At 35.3% G+C, this 21122-nt stretch overlaps 1 protein-coding gene across 1 annotated transcript; it reads left to right on the top strand.

The window, feature by feature from the left end:
• The first annotated feature begins 356 nt into the window (after positions 1–356).
• LOC137387539 (solute carrier family 13 member 2-like) lies at positions 357–16544 on the top strand. Its single transcript, XM_068073995.1, has 9 exons — positions 357–485; positions 1083–1209; positions 2415–2826; positions 5533–5661; positions 6912–7097; positions 8638–8845; positions 10843–11004; positions 12593–12730; positions 16389–16544. The coding sequence occupies exons 1-9, from the start codon at positions 366–368 to the stop codon at positions 16542–16544; spliced, it is 1638 nt and encodes a 545-aa protein (XP_067930096.1). The 5' UTR covers positions 357–365.
• Positions 16545–21122: the final 4578 nt, after the last annotated feature.

Here is a 21122-nt window from a genome sequence, read left to right as displayed (position 1 = left end):
AGAGCCTCCACTTTTAATTTACTTCCAGCAACTTTTAGATACTACGTATCAAAACTTGAAAAAGAAATTATTGATGAACCAAAAGCACAAGTAATAATCAAATTATAAGTAAACAACTTCAATGAAAACTATTTTGTTAGCAATAAGAAGTAGCCTGTGGTCTCTACATTTAGTACAAAGCTGGAGAATACCATTCAGGTGTCTCAAAACCTTCCTATCATAAAAAACCTGAATCATGCGCTATAAAGATTTGGTCTATAAATTCATAAACTAGATCCAGAAACCACTAGAGAGTGCATGACAACTATTCGTAAGCTACCACTGTCTGGTTGCAGGCATGTAACTGCCTTTACATGTTACTGCTCATGGCTGTCTATTGGTGTACAGAGACATTACCTCTGGCTGTCACCTCCCTAATACCACTATTCCTTGCACCAGTGCTTTCTATTCTAAAGGCAGGAGACGTGGCTAAGGAGTACTTGAAGGTATTATCATGTCTTTATATTTAGCTTTTAGCTTATGAATTGTTTGCCATGATATCATGTTTACAGTTTATAAGATAGACCAATCATACATACGGTATGCTGATATATATATATAATGCTGCCTTCATTGCATAGACGGAGTCGAGTTGATTTTTTATAAAACTGAGCCTTTTGGTAGTGCATTCCACTTGGTAGCAATTATTACGAATAGTACTTTTATTGGTTTCACATTCAAAAATAACTTTTGAAAATTAATGATTTGGTGGACTATCACTGCAGTGGCAGTGTCCGCCATGCGTGTGTTTGCATTTAGTCAACCCACCAGTTTATCTGCAACATGATGCTGTATTACTTTCGGCAGTTCACTCAAATTGGTACGAATTATTGTGGAAAATATTTTATTGATTTCACATTTGAAATAAATGTTGAAAATTAATGCTAAGACATGAATCCATTTTGTGTATGTATCGTTCATGTTCTACGCCTTAGTAATGTAATGTGAGGGGTTAGCAGTGCAGTGCTCACCATGTGTGTGTGCATCTAGTTAATCCAGCAGTTGATCTACAGCATGATACATACTATTGCATTGCCTTGCAGGATTTGAATGTCATGTTCATGGGAGGTCTCATGATTGCCGTGGTGATAGAGCACAGCCAACTACACAGGCGTATATCTCTGGGAATATTGCGAAAAGTGGGAACAAATCCAAGATTTCTCATGTTAGGTATAGTATTTGCATATGACATGCACGTAATGACACATTTTTGGAAATTAGAGAGGGTAAACTCTTTCTGTATGTACATTGTTTTAAACCTCCTTGAGTGCTTCATAACAACTTCAGTAAATGAAGCATTTCAAAAACATTTGTGGAAGTAGTTAGCAAAGCATGTGGAAAGCGCTTGTAGCGATAATAGCAAATGACATTACACACAACTACTGTATATACATGTATATATAGAGTGTATTTGATAATCTGTACTACAATACTATATATACTACGATAATCTGTCTGAAGCCACCATAAAGATTAAGAAAAAAGATTGCTTTCAATGATATTCGAACTAAAACCTTTCATAGTAGTAGACAAACTGGCCTTCAATGATATTCGAACTAAAACATTTCATAGTAGTAGACAAACTGTTGACCACATGCACCAATCACTCCCCTTGCTGCTGTGTGGAACAATTGTGCGATTAATTAGTGCACCTGAAAATCTCACACAGCACAGGACTGCCTGGGTACTAGTCATGCATAATATGTGCTACACGCTTGTAAAGTGCATGTTATGATGAACTCTTAGTAGCTTTTACAGTATCCATGAAGAAAATCCACAGCTTGTTTGCTGAACGCTTGAATCAAACAGCATTTAAGTATTTGTTCAGACAAGTATTCACTTACATTTGAGGAACAATGATACTCTTTCATGGGGAGAGTTGTCATTCTTATTAGGATGCAAGAGAAAGCAATTCTTACTTCTGAATGTGCGAGATCGTGTTTGTTTGTACCAGTGTGTACTCCCATGTTTATGATGTAAGCACCAAGCTGTGTTCACAAGCGATAGTACTCACTATTAGTTGAAGCACCAAGCTGTGTTCACAAGCGATAGTACTCACTATTAGTTGAAGCACCAAGCTGTGTTCACAAGCGATAGTACTCACTATTAGTTGAAGCACCAAGCTGTGTTCACAAGCGATAGTACTCACTATTAGTTGAAGCACCAAGCTGTGTTCACCAGCGATAGTACTCACTATTAGTTGAAGCACCAAGCTATGTTCACAAGCAATAGTACTAACTATAAAATACTATCCATTATGCCTTAGAATTTTTATACGTTCTTCCAGCCTCACATCAACAGCGCTTTTGCCTTGTTGTTTACACACACAAGCTACTGAGTGATGCTCTGTTGACAAATTATTATATCGCTGACAGGCTTCATGCTGCCGACATGGTTCCTCTCTATGTGGATAAGTAATACAGCGACGACAGCCATGATGCTGGCCATAGTACAGGCAGTCATAGACCAGCTCAGTGCTCAGGAACTTAATGTGGCAGAGCCTAGCGACGACTTACAAATGACGGCGTTGGAAATGGGCAGAAAAGTGTCAGATGGAATAGACAATGACGCCTTTGAGTCAAGCCATGCGACGTCTCACGAGAATGAAATGAGCTCTCCGGAATGTTCCACCGATGAAAGTGAGAGCAAAACTCAAGTAACTAACTCTTCATGGGAATCCACCAGTAAGGCGCTAAGTCTATGCGTCTGCTATGCAGCAACGAGCGGAGGGATAGCAACTCTTACCGGAACGCCCCCTAATATCATTCTCGGCGAAAATGTCAATCGGTGAGAGTTATTTGAATTATGAAACACTGAATGAATAACTTGAATTTTAAGACTCATTGATAAACTGTGGCTCTTTGTGTAGCCAGAGTCATTTCGAAACAAAACTGTTGGTCTGTGCCGATAAAGATAAAGCCGACGCAACTGTGATTGGCTGAAATAGTTTATTCAAATGATCATGGTTTAATTTTATTCTTTTGCAACCTAAGCTAGATGATATAGCACACTGGTTGCTTGCACTACTTGCAGAGAATGCTATAACTATTTATTGAAATGCTTCCAGCGGTCCTACACTATTTAGCCCCAAGGTAAATCTACTAGAGGAAACTTTAAAGTAAAATCTGCTTTTACACAGAGACAGTAGAAGTGTGTATGTAACCCGTATGTAATTAGGGTTGCACGATAGCTTGATATTCGATTACTATAGTCGGTAGTTGTCTTCTCGATATGGATATGTTGCTTATTTTTAGCCTATCAAAACATCCGAAACTTTTATATCGTTATCGGATAATAAAAAAAGAATATAACCCGATAGTTTTGCAGATACAGTCAAACTCGGATAACTCGCTCTCGGATAGGTCGAACGCATGGTTAACTCGAACTGTTTTTTGCCCAATAGATATTGCGACAGTTATTATCGCTTTAGAATATCACTTTATTCCAAGCCATAGAAGTAAACCTCGACTTTTAGTAGTTCTTAGACGCCGTTATTACCATCACCGGCAAAATATTTTTGTTAACGACTTTTCTAAAGGTTTGCAAAAAATCAAAATTTACCAACTATCCGCTTAGCGATGGCCCTCCGAAGGCAAGGAAAAGTGAGGTGACCTTCAAATAAACTTAAAGAAAAATCGGCAAGCTTGATCTTGGTTAAAACACTAAAAAAAGATGTCTTTTCTTCTGAGCATTTCAACAGCGATCAAGTTTTGCCAATTTTAATCTAAAACATCCTGGCAATCACATCACCTAAAACAACAAACCAATCTCAAGTGATAGAAAAGTTTCTATACTTTCTGATGACATTTTTTTTAAACTTTACAGTAGAAGCCTTTTAATTTGCAACAAGCTATCTATGCATTTGATTTATATATGCATAGTTTGTATATGTACACTTACCTACTAATAAATACATGGACTTGTGACAGTGCTCTGCTAACTTGAACGCTCTGATAACTTGAACACTTTCGTTCGGTCCCGTGAAGTTTGAGTTATCCGAGTTTGCCTGTAGTTTTTGTCATTTTTTCTGCAGATATTTTTTGCAGTTTTTCCTTTTCCTATTCCTTCCTATAATCCTCGATCTTTTCAGGCATGATATATGATAGTTTTACCAACTGCCAAGTCACACGATAACTATCGGTGAACTCTGTCTGCTCATTGATAATTCGATAGTTTTCGCTATCGCTGGGACAACTCCAACGATAGTTGATAACACCTTTCCAATCCACAAATGCCATCCCTATATGTAATACAACATTTCCTTAGCAATTAAACTTTTTGACTCATTTGAATATATGTGACAAACTTAGGGAAATAATACTTAATTTGCTTCCTCATTCAATTATGGTTCATGTCAAGTATGCTAAAGTTTTAAGTGACTTCATTTTGTGGTTCCAGAAGTAATAGTTTTACACACGCCGAGCCATGCTTTTTCAATATGGCAGAGTCAAAATACATCAAATTTCTGTTGTCTAAACTGAAGTGATATGCCAAAAAGATACAATTATGTAAAACATAACAGAATCGATGCAACAATCAAAAATGGGTGATAAGCAGTGCTAACAATCGCACCCAATAATGAACATGTTACTATAATACTCTATCCTAAATATAAAATATAGTTCATTACTTTTCTCACTGTAGACCAGCAGTACAGATTAAACTTTGTAGACAATTTTTCTACATTAGCTAACGATCTCAAAAGTATGCAAAGTGCCTTCTGAGATGCGATCAGACACGGGTTTCACCTTTCTCCACTGCTTCCAAAAGTCAACCTGTTGTCATGATAATTATTAGCGAAGCAACATCACCATGATAATCTATTGTACTTGTCAACTCATAAAAAAGACCTTGCTAATCTGTAAAAAAGCAAAATGCTTTTAGGTTATTTTTACCATATAAAACCACAAACTTTACTAATAAGCTAAACTAAAAATAAACATAAAGTTTTGTTCTGCTTGCACCATTAGCATTATGGATTAGCAAATACATTGATTAGCGAGTACATGGATTAGCAAGTACGAGGATTAGCAAGTATGTGAATTAGCAATTATGTGGATTGGCAAGTACATGGGTTAGCGAGTACATGGCTCGTATAAAATATTTTTTGATATATTTTGTTTTTACCTGAAAGAAAGGCCTGCCACTGTTACACGTACAGTATATTTACGACAAAGCTCATTGTTGGTAGGATGATCTGAAGAAAACTGCAATAAATTTCGTGTTTGTTAAGAGAATACTTTGTCTAGTATTTTTTGTATCAGTATGCATACTAGAGGGAAATCTCTATTTTTTTATAATAATTTTTAGTTACAGAATTCCAGTCATTTTGTTTTGACCTGCCAACATTGAAGCTGAGTACATTTTATTGCTTGTGCTCTGATAAACTAGATTCTTCCCTGTTCAATTGGTTTCACTAGTAGGGTGACCTGAAGGTCAAGAGAGCAATGTTCCTCCATGAATTGCTGCTCTAGTTATGTGTCTGTGCTGTAGGCTGTCTGAACAATATGACTACAACTTTGGTTTTGACTTCGTCTTGTGGCTGGGCTTTGGATTTCCCATCTCATTACTAATGGTTGTCATCACATGGCTCTGGCTCCAACTTTTCTTCATTGGATTCAGGTAGTATTTATACATATGAGAGGTGTGAGTATATGTGAGTGGTGTCGGTATATATGAGAGGTGTGGGTATATGTGAGAGATGTAGGTATATGTGAAAGGTGTGGGTATATGTGAGAGGTGTCGGTATATATGAGAGGTGTGGGTATATGTGAGAGGTGTCGGTATATGTGAAAGGTGTGGGTATATGTGAGAGGTGTGGGTATATGTGAGAGGTGTGGGTATATGTGAGAAGTGTGGATATATGTGAGAGATGTGAGTATACGTCAGATGGGTATACTAGTCAGTGCTGTCACTAGTCAGTGCACTCACTACTCAGTGCTGTCACTAGTCAGTGCTGTCACTTGTCAGTGCTTTCACTAGTCAGTACTGTTACTAGTCAATGCTGTCAATAGTCAGTGCTGTCACTAGTCAGTGCTGTCTCGAGCCAGTGGTGCTACTCGTCAGTGCTGTCACTAGTTTGTGCTGTCACTAGTCAATGCTGTCAATACATATATTATACTATCAGCGATTCTTGCTATCTTCTCATCTATCACTCCATCCCACCATCCCACCATTGACCATATATCTTGCCATAACATTTACTTTGTTCTTTTCATTTTGCTTGTCATTACAAATTACCGTTAGCATATTCAAGAGTGTCTACCTACATACTTCTCTCCTATCATCATGCGTCCAACTCCTAACTCTGACTTCATCTTTATAACTTTTGCACCAATATTTGTCACTTCCCTCGTATCTTCATTTTTCATTTTGTCATGATTAGTATTTATAAATACATTCTTTAGCAATCTCATCTGTGATCCTCTTCACCTGCTTTTCTGTTGCTGCTATAGTTTCCATACCTCGTATCATTGATGATTTAACAACAATCATAGAGTCCTTTCCTTTCACTTTGGGTGACTCTCCTCTAGTCTAAAATTACTTTTATCCAGCTCATTCACACAGCTTGTATGTTTTTCTCTCTTCACCATTTTCTCAAACTTTTTTTTCTTTTTTTCTGCTGACTCTGAATAATTAAAACATTCAAATCTTTCCTCAGTGAAGCTCACGCAAGCCTCCAGTTGCAACATCCTAACCACTCAATAATCAGTCTTGATCACACAACATCAGTTGTTGAGCACACAGGCTACATGATGTGCACTGTGCAGTAGATTCACAAGCTACACCATGCATGTATTGAAGTAGACTCACAGGCTACACAATGTGCACTTTGCAGTAGATTTACAGGCTAGATGATGTGTGTTTTGCAGAGGCAAGAAACAGAGTGAGAAAGAAAAGCTCCAGATAAAGACAGTGATAGACAATGCATATGAATCGCTAGGTCCATTCCAGTTTAAGGAAGTCCTTGCCACTGGACATTTCTTACTACTAGCTGGTCTTTGGATCACTAGAAATCCTGGCGGTGTCGGGGGATGGGGCAGCTTGTTTGATGCCGGGTAGGTTCTTAAACTATAAGTTCCTCATATTCAACTCAGTTTTTAGTGTAAAATAGCTGAAATTGTCAGCTCAAACCTTATGATTACTAGTACCTAGGTCTATTGCTATATGGTTACAAGTGCCTAGGTCTATTGCTATATGGTTACAAGTACCTAGGTCTATTGCTATATGGTTACAAGTACCTAGGTTTATTGCTATATGGTTACAAGTGCCTAGGTCTATTGCTATATGGTTACAAGTACCTAGTTCTATTGCTATATGGTTACAAGTAGCTAAGCCTATAATCGCTATATGGTTGCAAGTGACTAAGTCTTTCTCTTGTACATACATATTGTGTTTTCTCTGAAATATTCATGGTATAGCATTCTTTTCAACTTTTTGATGAAATGATTTGATGGACATGATAGCTCTTGCCTGGCTTTCCCATTACCTACCATCGCTGTGAGAGAATTTTACTAGTTACAAAATACTGTTCTAAAATTTAATGGTAATGTTAGCAGCTGTTCCTATAGTGGTTAGGGCTGAGTTTAAGATTAAAAGAGTTTAGACAATGACGTCATAGCCGAAATGCCAAAGAAATGCCGACTAAATGCAACGCATCCAATTGATAACTTATTACTGAGACACTAACTTTTACCTTCCACAAACCCACTTCTAAAAGTAGTTAGGGTTACTTAACCACAACAATCCTACTTCTCCATTCTTTACTTTGTTGGTGATTTCCATATATTAGAAGTTTTCCTTTTCTAAATGTTTCAAAAAAGAACTCCAAATATGTATATCAAATAATTGGTAAAATCCATTTTTGAATAATAATTAATTCTTTAATTATTATTTGAATTTAAACTTCTTTGTTAGTTTAGACTAATATAAAAGTCCTCCAGTCAATATTTATTTTTTAACACTGGTTTTAAGCTTCAAAAAGTGTAAAAAAAATACAGCTCAATGCAAGTGTATGCAAATTTTCTGAACTTACGCCGCCAGAAGTGAGGCTTTATATAAAACAATGTTTACATGATTGTCTATACTCTTCTATGTTCTACTCAGGGTTGAGGCATTTGGCCCACCTGTCTCAACTCTATAGGACAAACCAATCTAGTTAAATATAGACACAGTAGGATTCTTAAAGAATTAATAGCGATGCATCTACTTGTTAAATTTTATTGAATTTAACCTGCAAATACCAAAAGAATTGTGCAAAAATATCCACACAGCAGTCTTAACAGCTCTTAACAGTCACAGCAGTCTTAGTTCTATTAATCTACATTCATTTTGGTTAGCTACCACCCTAGCAGAATAGGTACCGTTACTAAAGTCCACAGTCTATTCTACTCGGCTGCATACTAATACTAGAGTACTGAGATGCACAGTATTATTTATATTTCATTTGACAGAAACGACACAATTTTTCTTAGCTTATAGTTCTACTGAGGGTGTGGGACGTTATCCGTTATCATAAATGATAATCGGTTGGTATTCAAGATAATGGCAGCCTTTTTTGGTTTTGAAAGAACACTCAACTGAATTAAACTTTTTTAGCTATGTATCAGACGCAACAGCTGTCATGTTTGTTGCTATCCTGGTCTTCATGTGGCCTTCAGAGCGCCCAACCTTCAGCTGTTATTCTTTGGGTACACAAACTAAACAACGCAAACCTCTTGTAACATGGGAGGCAATCGTACACAAGGTTCCATGGGGTCTCTTGTTGTTGCTTGGAGGTGGATTTGCTTTGGCCAAATGTATAGAGGTAAGTGTGTACATGCAATGGTGGCTTCTTCTAGATCATATCTACTGGAGATATTTGTTGATCATTTGATCATCTCTGCAAGTGGCCATGTTATTTACTCTGGCATAATTAATAACAGTATTAATTGTAGCAACAATAATAAATATTTTGAAAAAGTTCTGTCCAAGTTTAGTGGTTTTGAGAACATGTGACATCCAGCAGAAACTGTGCAATCTCTCACTAGTAATAACACCTATAATAATAATGGTTAAATAATAATTAAAATTCAATATGGTTTTGGATTTAGCAGCTTCTCATTTTCTTGCTACCATAATAATAATAATAATAATTAAATGTCATGATCAGCCAATATCATAAATGTTTTGTTTTAAATATTGCACCTTATGTTATTACTACTTAAATGCAGACTTCCTTTTATTCAGATTACCTTAGCAACAGACAAAGTTTTAGACTATTTACTGAATGCTTGGTTTAAAGAGTTTTTAAAAGATATTGGGAACATCGTACTATTTTAAATTTTGAAATTAGGAGTTGTAACCTCTTTTTGTTAAATACTCTAAGAAAAAGAACAGACAACTTTTTATATAGCTGAGTTAAATTTATTAGCTGTTCAGCAAACTTGCATGAGCAATTGTTTCATCCTTATTATGTCAAAATGTTTAGTAATATCATAATAACAAATAGTAACATGATGGTGGCCTCATGGTAGCATGATGGTATCATAACAGTGACGTAATGATAACACAATGGTATCGCAACAGTGACATAATGATAACATGATGGTAACATAACAGTGACATAATGATAACATGATGGTATCATAACAGTGTCATAATGATAACACAATGACAACATAACAGTGACATAATGATAACGCGATGGTAACATAACAGTCACATAATGATAACATGATGGTAACATAACAGTAACACAATGGTAACACTATGATAACATAACAGTGACATAATGATAACGCGATGGTAATGTAACAGTGACATAATGATAACACAATGGCAACATAACAGTGACATAATGATAATGCGATGGTAACGTAACAGTGACATAATGATAACACGATGGTAACATAACAGTAACATAATGATAACATGATGGTAGCATAGCAGTGACATAATGATAGCACGATGGTATCATAACAGTGTCATAATGATAACACAATGGCAACATAACAGTGACATAATGATAACGCGATGGTAATATAACAGTGACATAATGATAACACGATGGTAACATAACAGTAACATAATAATAACACGATGGTAACATAACAGTAACATAATGATAACACGATGGTAACATCACAGTCACATAATGATAACATGATGGTAGCATAGCAATGACATAATGATAACACGATGGCAACATAACACTAACATAATGATAACATGATGGTAACATAACAGTAACATAATGATAACACGATGGTAACATAACAGTAGCATAATGGTAACACGATGATAACATAACAGTAACATAATGATAACACGATGGTAACATAACAGTAGCATAATGGTAACACGATGATAACATAACAGTGACATAATGATAGCACGATGGTAATATAATAGATAAATAATGTTAGTAACAAGATGGCTAACTGAGCAGGTCAGGAGTTTTTCTGATACCTCATTGTGAGTGTTTACTTAGATTTAAAGTTACATGTATGGTTGAGATATCGATGTGCAGCATATTGACCAATAATCTATAATCTGTTCAAGAAATAGGGAAGGAAACACAAATTTGCCAGTTTTTTCAGAGTTGTCTGTCTTTACTTTAAAGTAACATTCAGTGATCCTGAAAATAAACGACTGAACGTGAGATTCTATGAGCAAAATTCAATAGATTAAATGTAATTAAACAGTTAAGATATTTAAATCTTGGAGCTAACTTTTCTCCATAGGGTGCGCGTGCTTTCCTTATACCCAACTCACCTCATATTACTCAAGCCTATACAGCTACTTGAATGTATTAATTTCTAGGTGTCAGGCCTGTCAAAGATATTGGGAGAAAGTCTGAACTTTTTTGCCGGCTGGCCTACTTGGGGAGTTGTCATGTGTCTCGGCTCTATTACAGCCTTCATAACCGAGATCACTAGCAACGCTGCTATTTCTACTATACTACTGCCTATAGTTGCTAGTGTGGTAAGTATTTCATGACACCTTGTGAGAGTGTGAGTTAGACATAGTAGGTCTGCCATGATACCTTGTGAGAGTGTGAGTTAGACATAGTAGGTCTGCCATGATACCTTGTGAGAGTGTGAGTTAGACATAGTAGGTCTGCCATGATACCTTGTGAGGGTGTAAGTTAGACATAGTAGGTATGCCATGATATCTTGTGAGAGTGTGAGTTAGACATAGTAAGTCTGTCATGATACCTTGTGAGAGTGTGAGTTAGACATAGTAGGTATGCCATGATATCTTGTGAGAGTGTGAGTTAGACATAGTAGGTATGCCATGGTACCTTGTGAGAGTTAGACATAGTAGGTCTGCCATGATACCTTGTGAGGGTGTAAGTTAGACATAGTAGATATGCCATGATATCTTGTGAGAGTGTGAGTTAGACATAGTAAGTCTGTCATGATACCTTGTGAGAGTGTGAGTTAGACATAGTAGGTATGCCATGATATCTTGTGAGAGTGTGAGTTAGACATAGTAGGTATGCCATGGTACCTTGTGAGAGTTAGACATAGTAGGTCTGCCATGATACCTTGTGCGAGTGTGAGTTAGACATAGTAAGTCTGCCATGATACCTTGTGAGAGTGTGAGTTAGACATAGTAGGTATGCCATGATATCTTGTGAGAGTGTGAGTTAGACCTAGTAGGTCTGCCATGATACTTTGTGAAAGTGTGAGTTAGGCTCATAACTGTTAAATGGTTTTATTTATTTGCGTCATGCATTCTATACATATAATGTAGATGTACATTTATTAAAGTTCCAGTTTTACAAGAGGCGAGATTGTGCACACATTTACCTAACAGACGACTCTGCTTGAATTTCAAGTTATGCGCTTTTAAAATAATCGTTTAACTGTTTGCATACTAAGGATTTTTTGGTACGTTTATATTACATGGCTTTACAAGGCCTTGTGTGTAATCAATAATTATTAGCTAAATCACACTGTTTTGGTTCTGCACAAAATACAGGGGTTGTGTTACTACCAAATGTTGTGTTTCAGAACTTTTCAGATTTAAGAGAAATCTCCAAAATGATCTGACATTACTCAAGGGGACCGCTAAAAACTATTAGTATATCTAGCGCCCTATAACTTACTATAGCATATTGTAACAACAGAATCTGTTTTGTTCATAGATATATATAAGGTTTATATATCTATGGTTTTGTGTAATACCACAGATTCTTCGGCAGTAACAATTAAAATTATTTTAGTAACAAAAAAACATTCATTTAAATAAATATAACGCATTATGTGTAATATAATGAAAAAATAAAATTATTAACAGGATGTAAAGCTAAAAAGACTTTTTCTGTGTTTATTACCATATTGTAACAAGAAATTAACTGATTAGGAGTTGTTCTATCAACGTAAAATCACTGGCAATTCTTGGTTAAGAAGAAGAGGTGTGCTCTTTTAGAAAGTAAAAATTACTCGATGTCTATGCATCGGTGTAAATAACAATCGCTGTGGTCACTATATTGATAGTTGCTTCTAATAGTGTTAGTAAAATGGTTTACAAGCGTAATTCATGTGAGGTTATCCGCTATTTGTAGGCCAAGCAGCTAAATGTGCATCCCCTTTATTTGATGTTGCCAGTGACAGCCAGCTCTTCCTTTGCTTTTATGCTACCCGTAGCTACACCACCAAATGCGCTCGTATTTGCTACTGGAGTTCTTTCTATCAAGGATATGGTGAGCATCTTGCTGCCTCTAATATGAATGTTTTGTTCTTATTAACAAATTTTGTTGAGCAATGAACATATGCAAGCAAATGCAGAAGATATGCTAATATCTGAAAATAAGCACCTCTTTAGACTCATCGCAAAATTACTTCAACTGTCAACTACATATTTTAGCGAAACATTGGTAGCATGCTGATAGCACAGAGTTAACACAATAGCAACGTGCAAAAGTCATAATGCCATATAAATGTAGAACAGCATTAATCTATGCTTAACTCGAGAGCAAAATAAAAGAAGCCTTATTTCTGATTACCAAACATGCAGATAACATAATGGGAGTATGACTAAAATTTAATCATCACATGATGGTAACATAATAGTGACATCATTGTCACATTATGGTGACATATTAGTGGCCCTATGTTAACATGATGATGACTTATCAATAAACTAATAAACTAATGGAGATCTCAGTGTATCATGAAGCTTTCAGTGACAGTAACCTGTAGGTGTGATAGGGAATAGGTTATATAGTAACAACATGGTAGTGACAAGATAATGGCATGATGGTGAGATAATAACAACTTCTGGTGATAATAAAGGGATCTCATAATAATTCTATATTGTTTGTTATGGCACAGTAGCAACACAATATTAAATGTCTGATTTGATTAGGCCATAGTGATGCATACTGTTACAGTGGTAAGCGCATACCCTACAGGATGAAATATTCGATGGATATGAAAATTCGCGATTTCGTCAACAGTCAATTCCGCGAATTACTAAACTCCGCGAACAATTAGTTCTTTTTTTATTACAAGGGAGAATAACTATTGCCTCAAATTAAAAACTAGCTGCTAGGCATAAATACTAAATGTAGCTGAGTTCCAAAACTTTTTTAAAATCATCGCCAGTGCTTCGAGTTAACCCCATTGACAATGCATCAAACTTCTTTACAAAATTATTCAAGGTTTTCACAAGTTATTCGGCATGGCGTCGTCATCGCAACAATCTCCCCTACAGCCTTTTTACATTGAAATTGACTCCATCAACCTCTAATACCGAAGTTGATGTTGATAATGATTCTGACCTGGACAGTATGGTATGTATTTGATTTTCAGTGCAGATACGTTTTTCCATAATTAACTGCGTTAGTTAACTCTTTTGTTTAAAAACTGATCGCTTTCATTAATTACTTCAGCTATTGTTTTTGTACTTCTTCTACACTTATTAATTTTTTTTTGTGTTCACTGCAGATTGAGAATGAAACAGAACCTACTCCGATTACGGCATCTAGAGACAAGTAGTAATATTCACCAAGGCAGAAGTGTTGGCAGAGAAGCAACCAGTCAGACCCCTTCATCAACAACAACTCCTTGATATCGCTGCAGCAAACATGATTATATTATATATTTCATGTCATATACGGATATATTATAATTTATTACAAACTTGAGTGTACAAATAAAATATTTCAAATACAAATAAAATTTTACAAACGATGAATGGAGTAAATAAAAACAGTTTAGCCCATATGGCGGTTGTCTGGTAATAAAATTAAACTGATACTTTTGATAAGTAAATACTAGCGTGTAATGGTGCTTTCTGACTACACGTAGTTATTTTGGTAATGGCAGCTCTATATCGCTGTCACTGTCTTGGGTAGACGTTAAAGGCGATTCTCTCGTTACTACATGGCTGGTAAGGGAGTTGTCATTAGAGCTCTCCTCGTGGCTTACTATCCAAAGTTCTGCCGGTTGGCCAAAAATTGGTGCTCGCAAAGGTGTTTTTGTTTCGTTTTTGAAACAGATATATTCTCCTCGTTAGCAGCTGCGGTCACTTCTACCTCAATTTCAAGACCTCCCTAAATGATTGGTGATCTTCTAGGAATGACATCTACCACTCTTGCAGTCATTGTGCCTCCGTGTATGATGAAAAATCTCTCTCACGCGAAAACAAATAACGAAGCGGTAGGGATGGAAAAAATAAATATTGCGTTATACCGAAGAACCAAAGTAAAATTCAATTATTAATTTAGTGAATGATTTTGAAAAAAACTCATTACTTACCACAAATTGTTGGTTCATCAAAGGCCTCCAAATCGATGAATATTCGTGAAAACCTCCGAACGCAGAAAGAAATTTATAGCTTAGCATGATGGACTCGTAGTTGTAAGCTAAATAGAAATCGAAACACGCAATGTGTGCATGCGAAGGGTTGACTCTATTTCAGCTAGCAACTTATAGACAATAGAGAGTGATTGTGTTCCCCCACGAATAAATTAGTCCGCGAATATGCATGAAAAAGGCAATTTGCGCGAAACTTAACTCCGCGAATAATTTCATCCTGTAGATTAGAATATACTGACAATATAAAACATGTAAGTTGCTCAGAATATAATAAAAAAGTGGTTTGTAACACCGTATCCATTTTATTTCTTTGTTTGAAGAAGTGTGTGAACTCAAATTATTTTTATGTCAATTGATGTCAATGCGTCAATTGATGTCAATGTGTCAATTGATGTCAATGAGCCAATTGATGTCAATGCGTCAATTGTTGTCAATGCATCAATTGATGTTAATGCGTCAATCGAAGTCAATGCGTCATTTGATGTCAACATATCAATTGATGTCAATGTGTCAATTGCTGTCAATGTGTCAATTGATGTCAATTTGCCAATGGACGTCAATGTATCAATTGATGTCAATGCGTCAATTGATGTCAATCAGTCAATTGATTGATGTCAATGTGTCAATTGATGTCAATGTGTCAATTGATGTCAATTGATGTCAATTTACTTACCTTAAACTTACAAACACTACGCTGTTCAAGTAACTGTACTTACCTTAAACTTACAGACATCACAATGTACAAGTAGGGTAACTAAACTTACACGTACATTAAACTTACAGACATCACACTGCACAAGTAACTGTACTTACCTTAAACTTATAGACATCACACTGGACAAGTAACTGTACATACCTTAAACTTACAGACATTACACTGTACAAGTAATTGTACTTATCTTGAACTTATAGACATTACACTGTACAAGTAACTGTACTTACCTTAAACTTATAGACATCACACTGGACAAGTAACTGTACTTACCTTAAACTTACAGACATTACACTGTAGATTACTTTTGATGATTAACCAGTATTTATCTATTTCAAGAAGGTTTTTAAAAAACAATCGCGCAATAAAAATTAATAAGTTGGATTAAGATAATGCAATGGTAGCTTATAACACAAGGCTTTAATAAATTGGAAATATAATAATACACATAGAAATGATGCAGCAGCAACACAATGATAAAACTGCGTCAATGCAATACTAATGGGCTAATGTGTGATATTCATGCAATGATAACGCAATTGTAAAGTAGCAGAAATACAATGGTACTGCAGCGATTACAGTGATGGTAATGCAACAATAACACAATGGAAATTTAGCAGAAATAAAACGGTAATGTAGCAATAATGCAATGTGCAATGGCATTGTAACAATAACTCAATGGTCATGTAGCAATAATGCAATGGTCATTGAGCAATAATGCAATGGCCATGTAGCAATAATGCAATGGTATTGCAGTAGTAACTCAATAGCAATGCAGTAGTAATGCAATGGTAATATGTGTATTGATAATGAATTTTGCATTTCAGGCCAAGGCTGGCTTTGCCTTGAACATCATTGGAATCTGTGTAGCCACACTGGCGACTATGACGTGGGGTTCAGCTTTATTCCATCTCGACGAGTTTACATACCCCCAGCTCAACATTACCAGCACCACAACTAATAGTGAAATCCTGTCATTCTAAGGATAGACGAAGGCTGTCAATAATTTATGCTGCAGTAATACTGTACATATCCATTTGCTTCATGCGTTTCTCACTAGATGTGCTGTAACACTGTCAGCATTCTCACTAAATATGTTATAACCCTGTCAACATTCTCACTAAATATGTTATAACACTGTCAGCAAAAGTATGACTTTATTTTTGGTGCTAGCTATCTAGCTCTATGCAGGTTTCTGTAATGTAATGAAGATGTCATTTTGCACAGTAGTTTTCTTTCACTTTCGCTCGCAAATTTGCTTATGAATATTATAATTTCATTTAAAATATATTATTTTTGAATACCAGTCTTTATATAGTGACTTTTGACCTATGTGATGTTATCTGTCTACTGTATGTTTAAGATGCAGTAGAAGTCCAACAGCAATAATGACAGATGTGTCGTGATATTTGACATGTTCCGTTATTTAAATACACATAGAAAGAATGTTTGTTTCAGTTGTATAACATTTGGCTAGTGTGTGAAGGGTATTATATTGTAGTATAAAATAAAGTTAGGGATAATCATATTTTCAACTCACATACACAAGCATTCTGTTGTGTTCTTGTTTTGAAATTTTATTTAATAACATTTAGCATTTCCTGTTTTCCCTTTCCATTTCCTGATGCAAACGTAATCTTAAACCATATGTAGCATTTTTAAGCCAATTAGAAAGCAGAGATGCAGGAGCTATTTTAATACGATCGCCAGTAACTGAAGGCCCCTATGACATCATAACATTGATTGCGTTGCAATGAATTTTATTTAATAATATTTCACCAATCTGGCAAGTTTTTGACGCGCTTCACTTATAATTAGTGTTGTTTCTGATGTTATACATTAAATTATTATGTGTCAGTTGCTTTGAGCAGCCAGCTTGAACCTCCTCTATTTCTAACGCTACTCTTTAAGTTTTTCTGAAAACAAAGGAGTTAATCTAAAATTTACAAGTAGAGGAATCTTATATCTAATATTTGCGAAAACTATATGAAAGTTTTTAATTGTGACTCACCATCGCAAAAATAATATCTACATCTTAGCCCGGGAGATGTTCGAAACCAAAAATCATACAAGCATTTTAAAGACATACAGGAAATGTGCAAAATTAGCAATTTATCCTGGCATAGTATTCAATTCTTTGTTAAAAACGATACAGAAAGTATTTTTACAGCATCGACTGATATTGTGGCACGGTTGTAAATGTACACGCTATTAGTAACACTAGTTCTTTATTATATGGTGTCGGAATGTTGTCATCCATTTGCGCCGGAATGTTGTCATCCATTCGTGTCGGAATGTTGTCATCCATTTGTGTCGCAATGTTGTCATCCATTTACGTCGCAATGTTGTCATCCATATGCATTGATCCTGCATGCATTAGAATAAAACTCAAAAAGAACACACAAACCCTGTCATCTTAAGTCATATTAGAAGAGTGGGTTTTCTTTCAATATAATGAATGGTATGATGTTATGGGAGACTTTTGTTAGACATGATGGTATCAAAATAGCTCCTGCATCTCTGCTCTGATTGGCTTAAAAATGCTAAATATAGCTTAAGCTTATTTTCACATCAAATCTAAAACAAGAAAACTCTAGCTTTAGTTCACAAAGTCTTATTAGGCTTTGAAGAGGGACCCTTCTAACTGTAAATATTATGAATCAAAATGACAAAAAATAGGCTAAAAAATAGATTGTATTTCTAAATATTTGACCTTTTTAGATAAAAGCCTCTCGAGTATGTCCTATACTCTCTGTAAAAGGTTTTAATAAATTTGAAGAAAACTAATAAATATTATTGCATTTATATATAAAAGCAACAGTGATTATAGATTTGTTTATCACAACTTGAATAGAATAATATTAAATGTATATATATTTGCTAGAAATATGTATAAACGGATTAGATTAACCATGGTTTTATTACACATAGCAAGATGTCAATCTCAGCAATGAAGAGAAGTTTGAAGGGGTTACTCAGAATGTTTGCTCCTTTATTTCTAATCTTTAGTTTTAGACTACAAGCTCTTGGTTCTGAGGCTAGCATACTTATTTTAATCATTAGCAACTCCGTGTCTGTCTGCCCAGGAACTGTGATAAAAGAAGTATTAAAAAAGTTATAGTTATTGGCCTTTATTACTTTATTATATACTTTTATATATCTATTAGAAATATAAATAAAAATACTAGCTCTACTAAAATTTTAACTTTACGGTTTCTTCAAAGAGCTAAAGAACCCACTCTAGGGCTATATTGGCTATATTCAATATAGCCCTAGAGTAGTACTGCACTAATGATTAAGTACTCACCAACTAATGAACCCACCTATTAACAATAAATGTATCACCACTGCTTCTGATATACTACACTCACACATCACCTTACATGTAGATTGTTCACTGAACTGCAAATATTTTTAATAAAATGATGTCCATTCAGCTTTTTTAGTGCTTACAATATTTTATAACTGCTGACCTTGCACTAGGGATCACGCAGTAACAGGTCTTCATATATGATGACAGCGCCAACATAATCTTGACAGAAGCAGTGTTTGTATAACTGCTGGGTGTTTATTGACCCCAAATTGACTCATAGATGCAGCCATTCTGGGAACTTAGTTCAACCCCATGACTCATAACCACATTGCCACAGAATCCTTCCTGCTGCAAAGTTCAGCTAGGAAGTATTTGAACTTGCCTCATATATTCAGAAAATTACTCAATGACACCCTTGTAAATCCTTCTTCAACCAATCAATGTTGTTTGTAGGCAGCAGGAAGAAAGAGCTGCATTATTCAGGTCCGAGCTATTTCCTGAAGTAAGCTCAAAGGTTACAACTGGCCACAGTTCAAGGGCTATGTAGAACTGTCCTCACTTTAGAACGTTTCAAATCCAAGGCTATATACAGTAGCTGTTTGTGTATACAGCAGTAACAGCAGCTACATACACATAGCTTTTTCACTTTTAAACACACATATATTATATATATAATATATATTATATATATACTATATTATATATCTTATAATATCTTATAATATAGTATATACATTATATATAATAATATATAATATTTTATAACATATAATATATTATATATATATATATATATATACATATATATATATATACATATATATATATTAATTGTTTCCTCACCCCGGTTAACCTGTATGGGTGGTAATTTCTGCTCTAACTCGGGTCTCCTACCAGAGATCTGGGAGTTGGAGCACTCGCCTCAAGATCTTAGCTGTTACCAATAGCACACTTTTCTGCAACTCACCCAAGTTGATTGCTGTCGATATCTGGGCAAGCCACATTTTATGCGCCGGTGTTATTGCGCCCAGTGCCCCAATGACTACTGAGATTACAGTTGTTCTTACATCCCAGCATATATATATATACGGTGTATATATATACACACGGTGTATATATACGGTGTATATATATATCAATTAAATCAAAATAATGATAAATATATATCAATTAAAGCTCACTTCGTTTGTTCTCGCACCTTGAGGCTAATATCACACACTTCTTTGCTCAGTTGAAGAATTTGAAAGCTATGATTTTTAAAATCAATTCTGTCATCATGAGGACATATGCATATATACATAATTCTAGACAGATACATGTGTACATCATGCATATATATAGAAGTCAATTCGCACTCTCAATAATCTCAGTGTATTATATACGGTAAATACAAACTGCTACAAATAGTCAATGGCCAATTATATGCTATCAAAAATTAAAAAAATAAGATTTTAGTAGTAATTCTGACCTGAATAGTCACATAGCAAAAACCAAGTTATGCTACTATTAGCCCGAAGAAATCATTTTCTTTGTTATTAAAGTTATTAGTTTATACGTGTAAATAAATTCATATATACAAATCCCAAGGTTTGTCCCTCTGTCCGTCTCTTTGTCCCTCCGTTCATCCGTCCCATCCGTTCATCAGTGCTGCTGTCTGTCCAGCTACAGCGACAGTTTTAAGAATGAGAAACACTCTGCAAACTGTATATGAACTCACAACCTCCACTTTGGCGGACATCTATTCATCCAATACACTACAATGTACAACTTGCTACACCATGGAATATATTTGAGACATACAGTACTTTGAATACATGCCAATCTTTCATGTGTAAAGCCATACCAGAAGAAAAATTTGTGAAGCCGTACCAGAAGAAAAATGCATGCCCCTAAGTGAAGAAAAATGCGTCTCTATGAGTGAAGAGCTTATATAGCTAACAAGACTATAATTGCAATCAGTATGGATTTGTAGTAGGCACTGCAGCTGGTACCGTATGAATTACACAGATATACACGCAGTAAACATGAATAGCACAGTTCACAGAAATAAACAAACCCCTTGATTTAAAAGTTAGAATGGTGAAGGTTGCAGCTGTTGATTGAAAGTAAATTTTCTGTACAAAAAAATTTTTTATTACTCGTGCAACGCCGGTCATCCATCTAGTAATTTTATAAACATTAAAATTGTTACACAAAGTAATTTGTTTAAAAAAATTTCAAGTTTATCAAAATAATAATTTGTAACAAA

The sequence above is a fragment of the Watersipora subatra genome, chromosome 1, assembly GCF_963576615.1.
Source record: "Watersipora subatra chromosome 1, tzWatSuba1.1, whole genome shotgun sequence".
Lineage (NCBI taxonomy): Eukaryota > Metazoa > Bryozoa > Gymnolaemata > Cheilostomatida > Watersiporidae > Watersipora > Watersipora subatra.
The sequence above is the reverse complement of the archived record's forward strand: the minus strand, read 5'-3'. Positions and strand labels throughout refer to the sequence as shown.

Excerpts from the sequence above, each read along its gene's own strand:
- LOC137387539 (XM_068073995.1), top strand. The coding sequence starts at position 366 with ATGGCTGTCTATTGGTGTACAGAGACATTACCTCTGGCTGTCACCTCC. Across the intron at positions 7,098-8,637 it reads GGCAGCTTGTTTGATGCCGG|CTATGTATCAGACGCAACAG; the intron begins GTAGGTTCTTAA and ends AAACTTTTTTAG. Across the intron at positions 11,005-12,592 it reads TGCCTATAGTTGCTAGTGTG|GCCAAGCAGCTAAATGTGCA; the intron begins GTAAGTATTTCA and ends CGCTATTTGTAG.